At 38.6% G+C, this 12,784-nt stretch overlaps 2 protein-coding genes across 2 annotated transcripts in view; one reads left to right on the top strand and one right to left on the bottom strand.

Annotated features, from left to right (window-relative positions):
• The window catches only part of msto1 (misato mitochondrial distribution and morphology regulator 1), a 21,105-nt gene extending 13,109 nt beyond the window's left edge, over positions 1 to 7,996 (top strand). The window contains exons 8-14 of the mRNA XM_053236811.1: positions 1 to 54; positions 2,447 to 2,599; positions 2,785 to 2,916; positions 2,990 to 3,174; positions 5,432 to 5,536; positions 5,676 to 5,785; positions 6,990 to 7,996. The exon at positions 1 to 54 is cut by the window's left edge and continues 81 nt beyond it. Of these exons, the coding sequence (XP_053092786.1) occupies positions 1 to 54; positions 2,447 to 2,599; positions 2,785 to 2,916; positions 2,990 to 3,174; positions 5,432 to 5,536; positions 5,676 to 5,785; positions 6,990 to 7,249 (999 nt within the window). The 3' untranslated portion in view covers positions 7,250 to 7,996. The remainder of the gene's footprint in view (positions 55 to 2,446; positions 2,600 to 2,784; positions 2,917 to 2,989; positions 3,175 to 5,431; positions 5,537 to 5,675; positions 5,786 to 6,989) is intronic.
• A 947-nt stretch (positions 7,997 to 8,943) lies between these two features.
• On the bottom strand, positions 8,944 to 12,416 carry LOC113525256 (4-galactosyl-N-acetylglucosaminide 3-alpha-L-fucosyltransferase 9-like). The gene has a single exon (XM_053236813.1). The coding sequence runs from the start codon at positions 10,766 to 10,768 to the stop codon at positions 9,605 to 9,607; it is 1,164 nt and encodes a 387-aa protein (XP_053092788.1). The 5' UTR covers positions 10,769 to 12,416; the 3' UTR covers positions 8,944 to 9,604.
• Positions 12,417 to 12,784: the final 368 nt, after the last annotated feature.

Genomic DNA, 12,784 nt, shown 5'->3' with positions numbered 1-12,784 from the left:
AGTGGGCGGGGCATCCTGACGTGGGGCGTGGCTCCTGTCAGTCACCCTGAATCAGTAAGTCATTTGGTCTTATTGATGATACACTGTCTGTCTCTCTGTGTATCTAACTGTCTGTCTCTCTGTGTATCTAACTGTCTGTCTCTCTGTGTATGTCACTGTCTGTCTGTCTCTCTGTGTATCTAACTGTCTGTCTCTCTGTGTATCTCACTGTCTGTCTCTCTGTGTATCTCCTGTCTGTCTGTCTCTCTGTGTATCTAACTGTCTGTCTCTCTGTGTACTCTCACTGTCTGTCTCTCTGTGTATCTCACTGTCTGTCTCTCTGTGTATCTCACTGTCTGTCTGTCTCTCTGTGTATCTAACTGTCTGTCTCTCTGTGTATCTCACTGTCTGTCTCTCTGTGTATCTAACTGTCTGTCTCTCTGTGTATCTAACTGTCTGTCTCTCTGTGTATCTAACTGTCTGTCTCTCTGTGTATCTACTGTCTGTCTCTCTGTGTATCTCACTGTCTGTCTGTCTCTCTGTGTATCTAACTGTCTGTCTCTCTGTGTATCTCACTGTCTGTCTCTCTGTGTATCTCACTGTCTGTCTCTCTGTGTATCTAACTGTCTGTCTCTCTGTGTATCTAACTGTCTGTCTCTCTGTGTATCTAACTGTCTGTCTGTCTCTCTGTGTATCTAACTGTCTGTCTCTCTGTGTATCTCACTGTCTGTCTGTCTCTCTGTGTATCTAACTGTCTGTCTCTCTGTGTATCTCACTGTCTGTCTCTCTGTGTATCTCACTGTCTGTCTGTCTCTCTGTGTATCTAACTGTCTGTCTCTCTGTGTATCTAACTGTCTGTCTCTCTGTGTATCTCACTGTCTGTCTCTCTGTGTATCTCACTGTCTGTCTCTCTGTGTATCTCACTGTCTGTCTGTCTCTCTGTGTATCTAACTGTCTGTCTCTCTGTGTATCTAACTGTCTGTCTCTCTGTGTATCTCACTGTCTGTCTCTCTGTGTATCTAACTGTCTGTCTCTCTGTGTATCTAACTGTCTGTCTCTCTGTGTATCTAACTGTCTGTCTGTCTCTCTGTGTATCTAACTGTCTGTCTCTCTGTGTATCTCACTGTCTGTCTGTCTCTCTGTGTATCTAACTGTCTGTCTCTCTGTGTATCTCACTGTCTGTCTGTCTCTCTGTGTATCTCACTGTCTGTCTGTCTCTCTGTGTATCTAACTGTCTGTCTGTCTGTCTGTGTATCTAACTGTCTGTCTCTCTGTGTATCTAACTGTCTGTCTGTCTGTCTGTCTGTGTATCTAACTGTCTGTCTCTCTGACTGGGTATCTAACTGTCTGTCTCTCTGACTGGGTATCTCACTGTCTGTCTCTCTGACTGGGTATCTAACTGTCTGTCTCTCTGACTGGGTATCTAACTGTCTGTCTCTCTGACTGGGTATCTCACTGTCTGTCTCTCTGACTGGGTATCTCACTGTCTGTCTGTCTGTGTATCTAACTGTCTGTCTCTCTGACTGGGATCTCACTGTCTGTCTGTCTGTGTATCTAACTGTCTGTCTCTCTGACTGGGTATCTAACTGTCTGTCTCTCTGACTGGGTATCTAACTGTCTGTCTCTCTGACTGGGTATCTCACTGTCTGTCTCTCTGACTGGGTATCTCACTGTCTGTCTGTCTGTGTATCTAACTGTCTGTCTCTCTGACTGGGTATCTCACTGTCTGTCTGTCTGTGTATCTAACTGTCTGTCTCTCTGACTGGGTATCTAACTGTCTGTCTGACTGGGTATCTAACTGTCTGTCTGTCTGACTGGGTATCTAACTGTCTGTCTGTCTGACTGGGTATCTAACTGTCTGTCTGTCTGACTGGGTATCTAACTGTCTGTCTGTCTGACTGGGTATCTAACTGTCTGTCTGTCTGTGTATCTAACTGTCTGTCTCTCTGACTGGGTATCTAACTGTCTGTCTGTCTGTGTATCTAACTGTCTGTCTCTCTGACTGGGTATCTAACTGTCTGTCTGTCTGGGTATCTAACTGTCTGTCTCTCTGACTGGGTATCTCACTGTCTGTCTGTCTGTGTATCTAACTGTCTGTCTCTCTGACTGGGTATCTCACTGTCTGTCTGTCTGTGTATCTAACTGTCTGTCTCTCTGACTGGGTATCTCACTGTCTGTCTGTCTGTGTATCTAACTGTCTGTCTCTCTGACTGGGTATCTAACTGTCTGTCTGTCTGACTGGGTATCTCACTGTCTGTCTGTCTGTGTATCTAACTGTCTGTCTCTCTGACTGGGTATCTCACTGTCTGTCTGTCTGTGTATCTAACTGTCTGTCTCTCTGACTGGGTATCTAACTGTCTGTCTCTCTGACTGGGTATCTCACTGTCTGTCTGTCTGTGTATCTAACTGTCTGTCTCTCTGACTGGGTATCTAACTGTCTGTCTGTCTGTGTATCTTTCCTGGACAGAGTCCGATTAAGGATGTGTATCACATGATGAACTGCGCTCTGGGAATGGTCCACATGGCCAATCACAGTTCGTTGTTCTGCCCTTTGACCCTGAGGGGCGGGCTAGGGAGAATTCCGGCTCCGCCCACCACTTTCCCTCTCCTTAGTTATGACGTGAGTTCAGTGAAGTTTATATGTTTATCAGTCATGTTTCAATGTGGTGAATATTACTCTACTGTAGGAATCTCTGTCTGTCTGTAACTAATATTAATAATACTCTCTCTCCCTCTCTCTCTCTCTCTCTCCCTCTCCCCCCCCCCTCTCTCCCTCCCTCTCTCTCTCTCTCTCTCTGTCCTTAGCCGTCTCTGTGGTATCACAGCAGCTCTGTGTTAGCTCTAGCTCTTGACACGCTGACCGTCCCCTACAGGCTGAGACAGAACAGCGCCCCCATGTGGCAGCTGGCGGACGCGCTCACCGTCTCAGGCAGGAAGGTGAGATAGTAGAATGTTGCCTCATCATTCATCACGTTGAGCATCAGATAATCTTTCTGTTTGTCGTTCTCAGGTTGTGTGCGCTTACGGGTCTGTTCCATTTCCCATGATGCACGGCAGCTGCCTTCCTGATGCGCTGAACGCCTGCGGTGACATGTTACCGTGGAAACCTCTATCGGGTTGTCCTGAGCGGGCTGGCGGGCGATGTTTTGGCCAATCGGTGACGCTAAAGGGGCTGGAGGGGCGGAGCCAAGTGAGGTATGAGGTGTTAAACACGAACGGCGTTGCGTTGTCGAGTCAGTGAAATGACGTCACTACAGGCACGGCTTACCCAGAAGTCATTGCTGTAGTCTGACAGACATTTAGCATGAGTGTTTGTGTTGGCATTAGTAGATTCAGTAAGATATAGAGCACTGTTAATGCCACTACACTGTGGTGTAAAGGAGCAATAGTTGATTTTGTTTAAATTTCCAAAATTTACAAATAACCTGAAAAGGATGAGCAAAATGTGACTAAAAACACATTTGAAAAGCTGCAAATGCACTTCACTCCAGACCATAATTATCTGGATGGGCCTTCTGTCAGTCATTTTATAGACACGCCCCGACGCCCCTTCACTCCGCCCCCACCACAGCATGCTGGGAGAGAAAACAAACACGGCTGAAGCCTGTAAGCTCCCAGCACAACCAGATAAAAACAACATGAAATGCGACAACACCAGGATGAACACTGGCAGTGCTTTTCTAAGACTGAGTATTTTATTACTGATGAAGGAATGACGCTGCACTGGACGTGGAGTTAGCAAAGTCTCAGGATAAGTGAAATATAATCGTCATTTAATGCTATAAACTGGGTTTTAAGAGCTTGAATGACTGAGTGGGGAAAAGCTAACTGCTAAAATGTCAACATTAGCCAGCCCTTATACAGAGTTCCACTGCTCGTACTTCTGTAGCACGATAAGATAATAAAATCACTCAGAATAAATGAAATATAAGTGCCATTAATCACCAAACACAATAAATCAGAGCCTGCTGAGGGGAGAAGCTAATCTGAGAGAAGTTAGAGGCTAAGGCTAAGAGGCTAAGACAGGTGAATAAAAAAGCTTCTGGCTTTATCAGCTGATTCTGTATAAGAACTGTGTGCTGGGAAAAATGTAAAGCAGAATTAATTAAAGTTGCTTGTTCTATAGACAGAGCTCCACAGTTCCTTACTATTCTGCCGTGCCTAATGATAACACTAATATCATAGTTGAGCTTTACTCCACTGGCCACCGTAGGTCCTGGGGGCGGAGCTTTGTGAACACAGGCAGGAACTGGTGCGAGCTCAAGGAGTGGAAATAAATCAGTCAGATGTTGAACCCACCCAAAAAATCCCAATCGCACCTAATGCTCCTCTAAACTACATATCTGTTGGTTTTAAAATCAGTGGTTGTTTGTGGAGGTTATTCTGGTGGTTTAATGACATGAGGTAGAGCAAGATAAAGAACAGAATAACTCTGTGTACATTTACTGAAACAAAACGAGTATATCTATAGAGTTTATATTTCATTTATTTACATTTACTTAAGTGCAGTATTGCCATAAGTGCACTGTACGAAAATTTGTAAAGTACCATGTACAGTATAATATATATATTATACTGTACATGGTACTTTACAAATTTACTTTACAAACTTTACTCCACATTCTATACAGTCTATATATATATAGACTGTATAGAATGTGGAGTAATGAAATGTAAAAGGCAATATACTAATAGTTGTACTAATATTCAGAAAAATTGAATATGCAATAAGAAGAATAATAGATGGAGGAATGTTAGAAATGGCCACTAGATGGCGATATATATTTATTTATTTACTTGTGTGAAGCGGGAACCCACATTCCAGTGTCAAAACAGATGCTTTGCTAATAAATAGTGCTGCCACCTAGTGCACTGCACAATCCGATCTCCAATCCGATCTTCAATCCGATCTCCAATCCAATCTCTGGTCCTGTTATTCCATCATCCCACAAAACACACACAAATCACACAACGCTTAGCTGGGCTAGAGAGCAAGTTGTGGAAAAGAACAAGGGTTACAATAATAATTATTATTAATATTCATTGTTATAATGATTATAAGAATTCTAATTTTAAAAAATTATATAAAATAATAATGAACTGTATATCGGATTTAGATTTCAGCTGAAGTGTAGTCCTTCACACATTCTCTACAGTGTGTTCAGTATGCTGCTGTGAGTTATCATTCCAAATAAAGGTAATATCACTTAAATATTTATTAGTGATGCCACTCATCTGTTTAGGTAAGATGCAGATTCTAGAAAACTTCACATGTACTCTTTATCAGTTGCTTTACATCACAATTTTTTTCCTAGAATAGGAAGAAAGAAACACTTTTCTACATCTTAACTAAAACAGATTGATATTGGTTATGCGGAGATGTCATGGAGATGTCATGGAGATGTCATGGAGAAGTCCATGTAGAGGTTATAATGCTCTTTTATCCCTGCAGTTCTCTGGATCCTGGAACAGAACCTCCTTCCATTCTACACTGTGCTCAGTCAGGAGAAGAAGTACTGAACACACACCTCAGAACACACTACCCGTCTACACCACTGTAAGCATCACACACACACACACACACACACACACACGTCACAGGTCATGCATTACGGCTGTAAATATGATGTGTAATATGCGTGTGTGTGTGTGTGTGTGTGTGTGTGTGTGTGTGTGTGTGTGGTTTTGCCCCACAGAGCAGTACAGTTGCTCTTCTCCCCTAGTAAACTGACCCCGCCCTTTCCTCAGATCTTCAGTCCAAACCTCGACTCTCAGGGTTTAATACGGAACCAAACGTCCCCCACAGGTACGTGTTAATAACACTACTGTACACTTCACTACTCTGTAGAGGGCTCCATTACAGACCTCTATACAGACAGTGCTATTAACAAGTGCTCTTTATGCTACTGCCTCTGGTGCTGCCACCTAGTGTGTAAGAGGAGGTAGCGCTCATAATGAATATTAAATGGAAATATCGCAATACTCCTCAGAGAAGCAAAATTCGCCTTGCTAGTGTTTTGTATCGTGATATTTAGGACAAGAAATTCTGTCTCATGCCTAGTTAGTACAGTTATCTTACCTTACTAATCTAATCTAAGAATTAAGCATAAATTGCACAAAACACACATTTCACACTGATTAGTGCTTTATTTAGTTTGTGAACAGCTAGTTAGCTTTGGAAGCAATGGATAGCTACCATTATTTCTCATTGAAACTGAAAATAAACACTTTCTCGCTCTACCCATTTGTCCGGTACACTTGATGAAAAAGAGACTTAAATTCAGCACAGGGTTCCCAGTTACAAGACGGCTCACTTGGCACTGGTACAAAAAATGCAAAATGTAGAATTACGTCTCCGATGTGTTGTATAATCGTACACTACACAACAGATCACCAGGTTGGCTAGTATTGTCACACTGTGGTACACTGTATTAATAATAAAAATAAATTATACTGTATTAATACCAGGTACACAATACAATTACACAGCACTATAGCACCACTGCGGGCAAGTATTAATAACACAGCAGTACACTACAAATACAATACATTTTATATATATATTCATGTTTACTGTGTTTATTAGGTTTGTGTATTTAATGTATGCTGTGGTTTAATTTTTGTCGTTTTATGTTGTGTTTGTTGAGTGGCACTGAAACAGTCAAGCTCTGACTGATGAGGCGAGAAACTGGAATAGAGATGGTGTTTTCGTAACGTCTTTAATCCCTGGGTGTGTTGCGTGTACTAGTAGTGTAGAGTGGTTTCTAAAAGCGCTGTATTTTGTTGATATATTTGTCACATACTGTACTTTAACATGAGTGTTTAATTTCCCTTAAGTGGTTTACAGTCTGAGTGAGAGAGTTTATAATTTTATAGCTAAGAACTAGTTATCAGTAATTAGCCTAATTTAGTTTTAGTAGTAATTAAGTCTAATTATGTGTTGCCTTAATTCTCTCTCTCCCTCCCTCTCTCTCTCTCTCTCTCTCTCTCTCTCTCTCTCTCTCTCGCAGTGGCTCCACCGCCGGTTTTGTCTCTTCCCGTGCTGACAAGTTTGCAGTCCAGTTCATCCATGTCTCATTTTTTAGCCGAGCTGCAGAAGTCCTGCAGCTCCATTGATTTACGTCGCATTTCTCCCAGTTTCCTTTCTCACGGCGACCAAGCTGAAATCGCAGAGAGCCTCGAGCAGCTCCGGACGCTTGCGCACTGTTACCGTGACGACAGTGGTGGCGTGATGCGCTCTTCCTCTGAAGATGATGATGATGATGATTAACTCTGTGTAACCAGTCCAAGAGCAATGAGATAACATTTGTTTAAATTAAATCAGGTCTGCACTGAATCGTGACACAGCTAAGAAACAGAGATGGAAGGATGATTAGGAAGGGGTGGTACTGATGGAGAGATGGATGGATTAGCTGCTAAGTAAGAGATGGAGGAAAAGTAGTGTAGATGAAGGGTGGTGAAAAGGGAGGATAGTGAAATAGTGAAGGATATAGCGCCATCTGTGTTCAAAATCACCCCGTATTCAGCATACAGGAGACAAAACTGGAGGGAATGAAAGATGTTTGGGACTGAGATTTATTTAAGAGGCTCAAGTTAAAGAAAACAGTGACGTGTTATTCAGGAATAAAACCTCTTTTGATGGAGAGAACCTCACTATTGTGGTCCATGAGTGTGTAACCATGCTACTTTTTATTTAAACAAAAGCCTGCTGCTTCAAATATTGACTGAACTTATAAAAAACTTAAAGAAATCTTTTATGTATAGCTTTGTATTAACATAATACATATATGAATGGCATAAAACATTACTTGCAGTGTTGCAGTCAGATTCACTCTAAGATGGACGAGTAGTTGATGGGAGAAATATCCAGCCTGATTGCAGAAGGAAGTCAAAACGGTTTGCTTTTAGTTTCAAAAAGAAAAGAGAAAAAAAACTAATAATAAAAAAAAAACTGTATATGGATGAAATATTCAAAACAGGTTTGTTTTTTAAAAAAATAAATATTACACAAAGCTTTTGTGTTTGTGTTTATTTTTCATCACTTCAGATTGCTGCAGTTTAAGAATAAATTGAGAAAAATCACCCAAAATTTATTTCTGCATATTTTATCATATCTTTATTCATGAAAAGAGAATAAAGGTCCACAATTACACCAGAGAATTTAAATTCACAAGTATGTTTTCTAGACTTTGGTGTTGAAAGAAGTAGAAACAATTAATACAGTCAATATTTATTTGTAAAAAATTATGAAAAAATTAATTAATTTCCATTTTGGTGCATGCCAAGAAAAAAACAACAACTACAACACCAGGCTGTTTCCTCGGATCCTCATCCTATACACAAGGTTTAATATTTTAAAATATGACCGTTATTTCTCAGCCGTCCAATCACCGATTACATTTAGGAAATCTGCATAGCAGTTGATGACAAAATGAGCTCCCGTGCAATGTGATTGGTCAAGCGGTTTGTGGCGGGAATTTTTTTATTTTATGTTTTTTTTTTTTTTTTTTTTTTTTTTTAAAAAAAAGATGCCCATGGAAAATTCCAGAAAGTGGCGTGAGGCAGTGCAGCCTGAGGAGAAGATCGCGAGAGAAGACAAAATGGTGGATAAACTGAGGTAACAAAGCAATTAAACAGGTTATTTATCTACATTTCTACTTTTAAATGTCAAAATTCTACTTTTAATATTTAGAAATTAGGTATTTTAGCGCCAATTATGCTATTATGTTCTCTAGTTAAGCTCCGAGTTATTCTTAAAATATCTTTAATGCACCTTTCCCTTTTAATTTTAATAATAAAATTCTATTTAGCAACTGTGCTAACTAGCCATCTGATCCTGTCATGTTAGCTAGCTGCATGGTCCATACGAACACTCCTGTTTACATGGACAAACAAGTTTTCAGGTATTGTTGTATTATTTTATAATAATTTGTCGATGCTGATGCTTTGATCCTCCATCTAGTGCACATCCAGCAAACTTCCAATGAGCTGGTAAAGTAAAAGAAACAGCAATTTAGATGGACAAGCAGATTGGAACAACAGAAGGCAGAGAAAGCAAGTCAGTAAAGAGTGTGTTGACACGTTTGGACCTTGTTTACTGGTTACTGAATGAGTTTGGATTCTTCCTGCTTTAGGAAAATAAAATACAGATAATGACTTTTGACCAGGTGATATGTGCATGCAAACATAGAAAAGAGTTTTATTACAGAATAACATTTGATTAAATGTTTATTTTCATGTATATTATTAGCACACCAAACTCCCAATTTATTTATAAATGAAGAAAAAGAATACAATTGCACTAAAATGGTATCATATTGTCTTCCTTTTACCCAGTGAAAGTGTCATGTAGTCAAAACCTTTGGTTCAGTAATTGACAAAGACATAAAGTACTAGTTAAGATAGATTAACTTTATCTGGGGAGGTTTAGTAATCTAATTTCTAAGTGATTTGATGATAAGGTAAGTATTTGTAATAAATTTTATTTATTTATTTTTACCAGTGGATTAATAACATGGGTAGATGGTGCATCCTATCTTCCCATTCTGTTCTGTCTTCTGTAACATGAAATAGTGTGTGACGTTTGACTAAACGTTGTTTGAACATTGTTCATTTCCCAAGCTGCCTAGCCCCAATACCATGTATTGAGATTTTTAAACACTCTGTATCCCTTATATTGTTTTACATAATCACATATGCGACAGGCGTGTTCTACACCAAATATCGTACGAGCAGCAGTAAAGTGTTGTCTCCAGGTGAAGAACTGTTCATAAACTTCCTGGTTCTGGTCCAGAAATGTGAGATGTTTTGCCAGTTCCTGAGGGGATTTGAAATCGTCCACATGAATGAATGAATCTGCTGGAATGAAATCCTCGTAGTTCTCCCTGGGTGGACCGAGAACCACAGGAACCGTGCCGACTTTCAGAGGGTTAAACAGCTTTTCTGTGAAGTAGTCTTTATGGATGGAGTTCTCGAACGATAAGTAGAATTTACAGCTCGACAAGGTGCTTATATAATCATCGTTGCTAATGGATCTGTTAAAGTGTCTACCATAAACCTCTATTTTTATGTGTTTGTTCAGTTCGTTAAAATATTTCACTCTCCTAAAGTTGGGGTTCCAGTTACTGACAATCCAGCACACTAATTTATCCTTTGGTGGTATGTTAAAGGTTTTGTCCTTCTCAGATGCTTCTGTGATTCTCCCATAAGGCACCCAGACATCTGAATCTCTCCGATAATTTGCAGTCAGATTGAATAAACCATCTAGCCCAGTCCATCTTTGTGAATTATCAGGAGACTCCATGTTCATCCATACCCACTTCTGGTGTGGAGGTCGTGGTGTGTTTAGCAGGTTTGGTAAATCACCACCGATATCTCTGTGATGAAACATAACACCATGGGCTTTGTCATACTGGCTTCTGTCATCTGTAAAGTGACAACCTTTAATACCAAACAGTGGACTACAGGATTCTCCTTTAAACTTATAACCAAAAGGCCATGACCAGATTAATATGACCGTGTCAAGGTCATGATTTTCCTTATTTTCTTCCAGGACAACTGGTTTGGTAATTGGTGTTAGTTGTTTAAGGGTGGTGGTTAAACGTGTGATAAAGTTCCCTTTGAGAGCATTGTGGCATTTATCTGAGCATTTATCTGGGCATTTATATTTGGATACTGCAACCTCCTGGCACGGTATCGAGTTTGCGTTTGGCTTGTAGTAAGTGTAGAATACTCCTGTGACTCCCAGAAGCAAAACCTGCAACAGCAGGAAATGCTGAAAACCTCCCATTGAAGTCTTGGTTGCTTTAGAGGACGAAAAATAAAATTCATTAACTTCTGTAAATGATAAATAATCAACATAGCACGCCAGTTTCCTCAGCAACTAGAGACTTGTTTCCTAGAACATAGTTTGCTGACTCTGCTATATATATACAACACTGTGCAAAAATCCTTCTTTTTTTTTTACTACAAACTTTGTTATAGATGTTTATTTTCTGGCTTCTACATTATTGATTCAGTACAAAAACATTTTAGATTCCAAACATTAGTTTTCCAGCACAAAATGAAACGTTACAGAAAAATGTCTGTATGTCAGTAAAGAAAGCAGCAGATTCCATAAGAGACACTTTTCAGATAAAAACATGATGAAGGCTGCTGGGTTTCGCTGCAGAAATAAGAAGCGAGTCGACAGTCAAAGTCTCCAGAAGAACTGTGGCTGCTTCTGCAAGATGCTCAGTAACACTTCCAGCTCATTTCCTTATAAAACTGCACACACTGCACCTCAGATACTGTTTATTTATTTAAAGTGAAGGATCGTCACATTAAATACTGACTTTGTTTCATTTATTACTGTTTACTGCTCTTTATAGGATTTTTAAATGTAGGAACATTTCATTTAATTGTTTTTGAAGGCGCATATATATATATAATTTAGAACACATTATCAGTTCTTTCTGAATAACGTATTTGTATTCAGTTACATCCCTAATATATTCGATTGTTAGTAAGTCTCAGTTTCACATCAGGTGGAAAAGAACAGGGATCTCTTTACTGAAAAGAAGCTAGCATTGCGGTCTAATACCCACTGTTCACAATCACACACATCTATGGATAAAACTGAAGTCCTGTTTGACCAAATATGCTGTTATACTTATTTTTATAAGTTTATTCAATCTTTGAAACTGCTGCAATATTGTTAATGATTAGATTTTTACTTGTTTATTAATAAAAGTAGGTTACTATGTTTTCAAACAAATCAATTGCATATTTTACCTAACCTAAGTAACGAATCATCAGATTCCCACATTTTGAAAAGTTTTAAGTATAACACTCAACAAATGCCTTTTAGACTTTTGTATTAGAAACAGAATTAAAAGAAAAACTCACTTGAATTTGTAAATCAAATCCTGTAATTGATGAGATAATCTATTGAACCTCTTCCTGGAGAAACGATTGAACAGCAGTGTTAGGATAAGCGCTTTGCTGAATAACCTGTTCTGTCAATGCTCTATCAAGGCAGTGAGTTTTACTGTCCTCTCATTAATATTCATATAAACAGTGGAAACGTTGTTCCTTCTAGTCCATGGAACAAAACACATGAAGAGCAAGGGACTTAGGATTTCTTACTGTGAGAGGTGAAACGGTGTAAAACCGCCAGTACACATCACTAACTGGGTAGTTCTCACGAAATAGTAATTTCATTGAAATTATTAAGTCGTTTATTTGAGATCTTTTGCTTTGGAACATAAACAGTTAGATCTGAAATTATAGTTCGTTATAATATGGAGGCTTGTTTTGGTCATTTTGTTGTATTTTTTATAAGCATTTTTAGATACTGTTCAGAAAAAATCTTATTACAGCAACAAAATAATTGACCAAGACTGGTAATGCAGACTGTTTATTTAAAGAAATTAAAATAGTTTTTTTTAGCACATCATATGTATGCTTAGTAAATGCTCTAAGACTATTCATTTATTAATTTTTAATTTTGGTGAATATTAACCATTCTCTTATTATCAACAATATAAGAGCTTATTTCAAAGCAATTTTTTTTTTTTTTTTTTTTTTTTTTTTAGATTAAAGTAGAAAGTTAATTTTTTAATGTTAAAAAATGTTAAACTTTAGTGAGAATATTTAGAATTAATAATTAAAAAAGTAAAGTCACTGAATGTCTAAATAATTAAAAATAATAAATTCAGAAATGATAACTGTGCTTCGGTAATGAGACTGAATATTACGTTCAGAAGAATTAATTTATATTTTAATATAAATTATATTCATATTAAGTTATATTTTAATAAGTAAC

Source organism: Pangasianodon hypophthalmus, chromosome 9 (genome assembly GCF_027358585.1).
Source record: "Pangasianodon hypophthalmus isolate fPanHyp1 chromosome 9, fPanHyp1.pri, whole genome shotgun sequence".
NCBI lineage: Eukaryota > Metazoa > Chordata > Actinopteri > Siluriformes > Pangasiidae > Pangasianodon > Pangasianodon hypophthalmus.
Note: the sequence above shows the minus strand (reverse complement) of the source record. Positions and strands in the feature narration are given on the sequence as shown.

Bases quoted from the DNA above. Each gene is read 5' to 3' on its own strand.
- LOC113525256 (XM_053236813.1), bottom strand. From the start codon at position 10,768: ATGGGAGGTTTTCAGCATTTCCTGCTGTTGCAGGTTTTGCTTCTGGGA.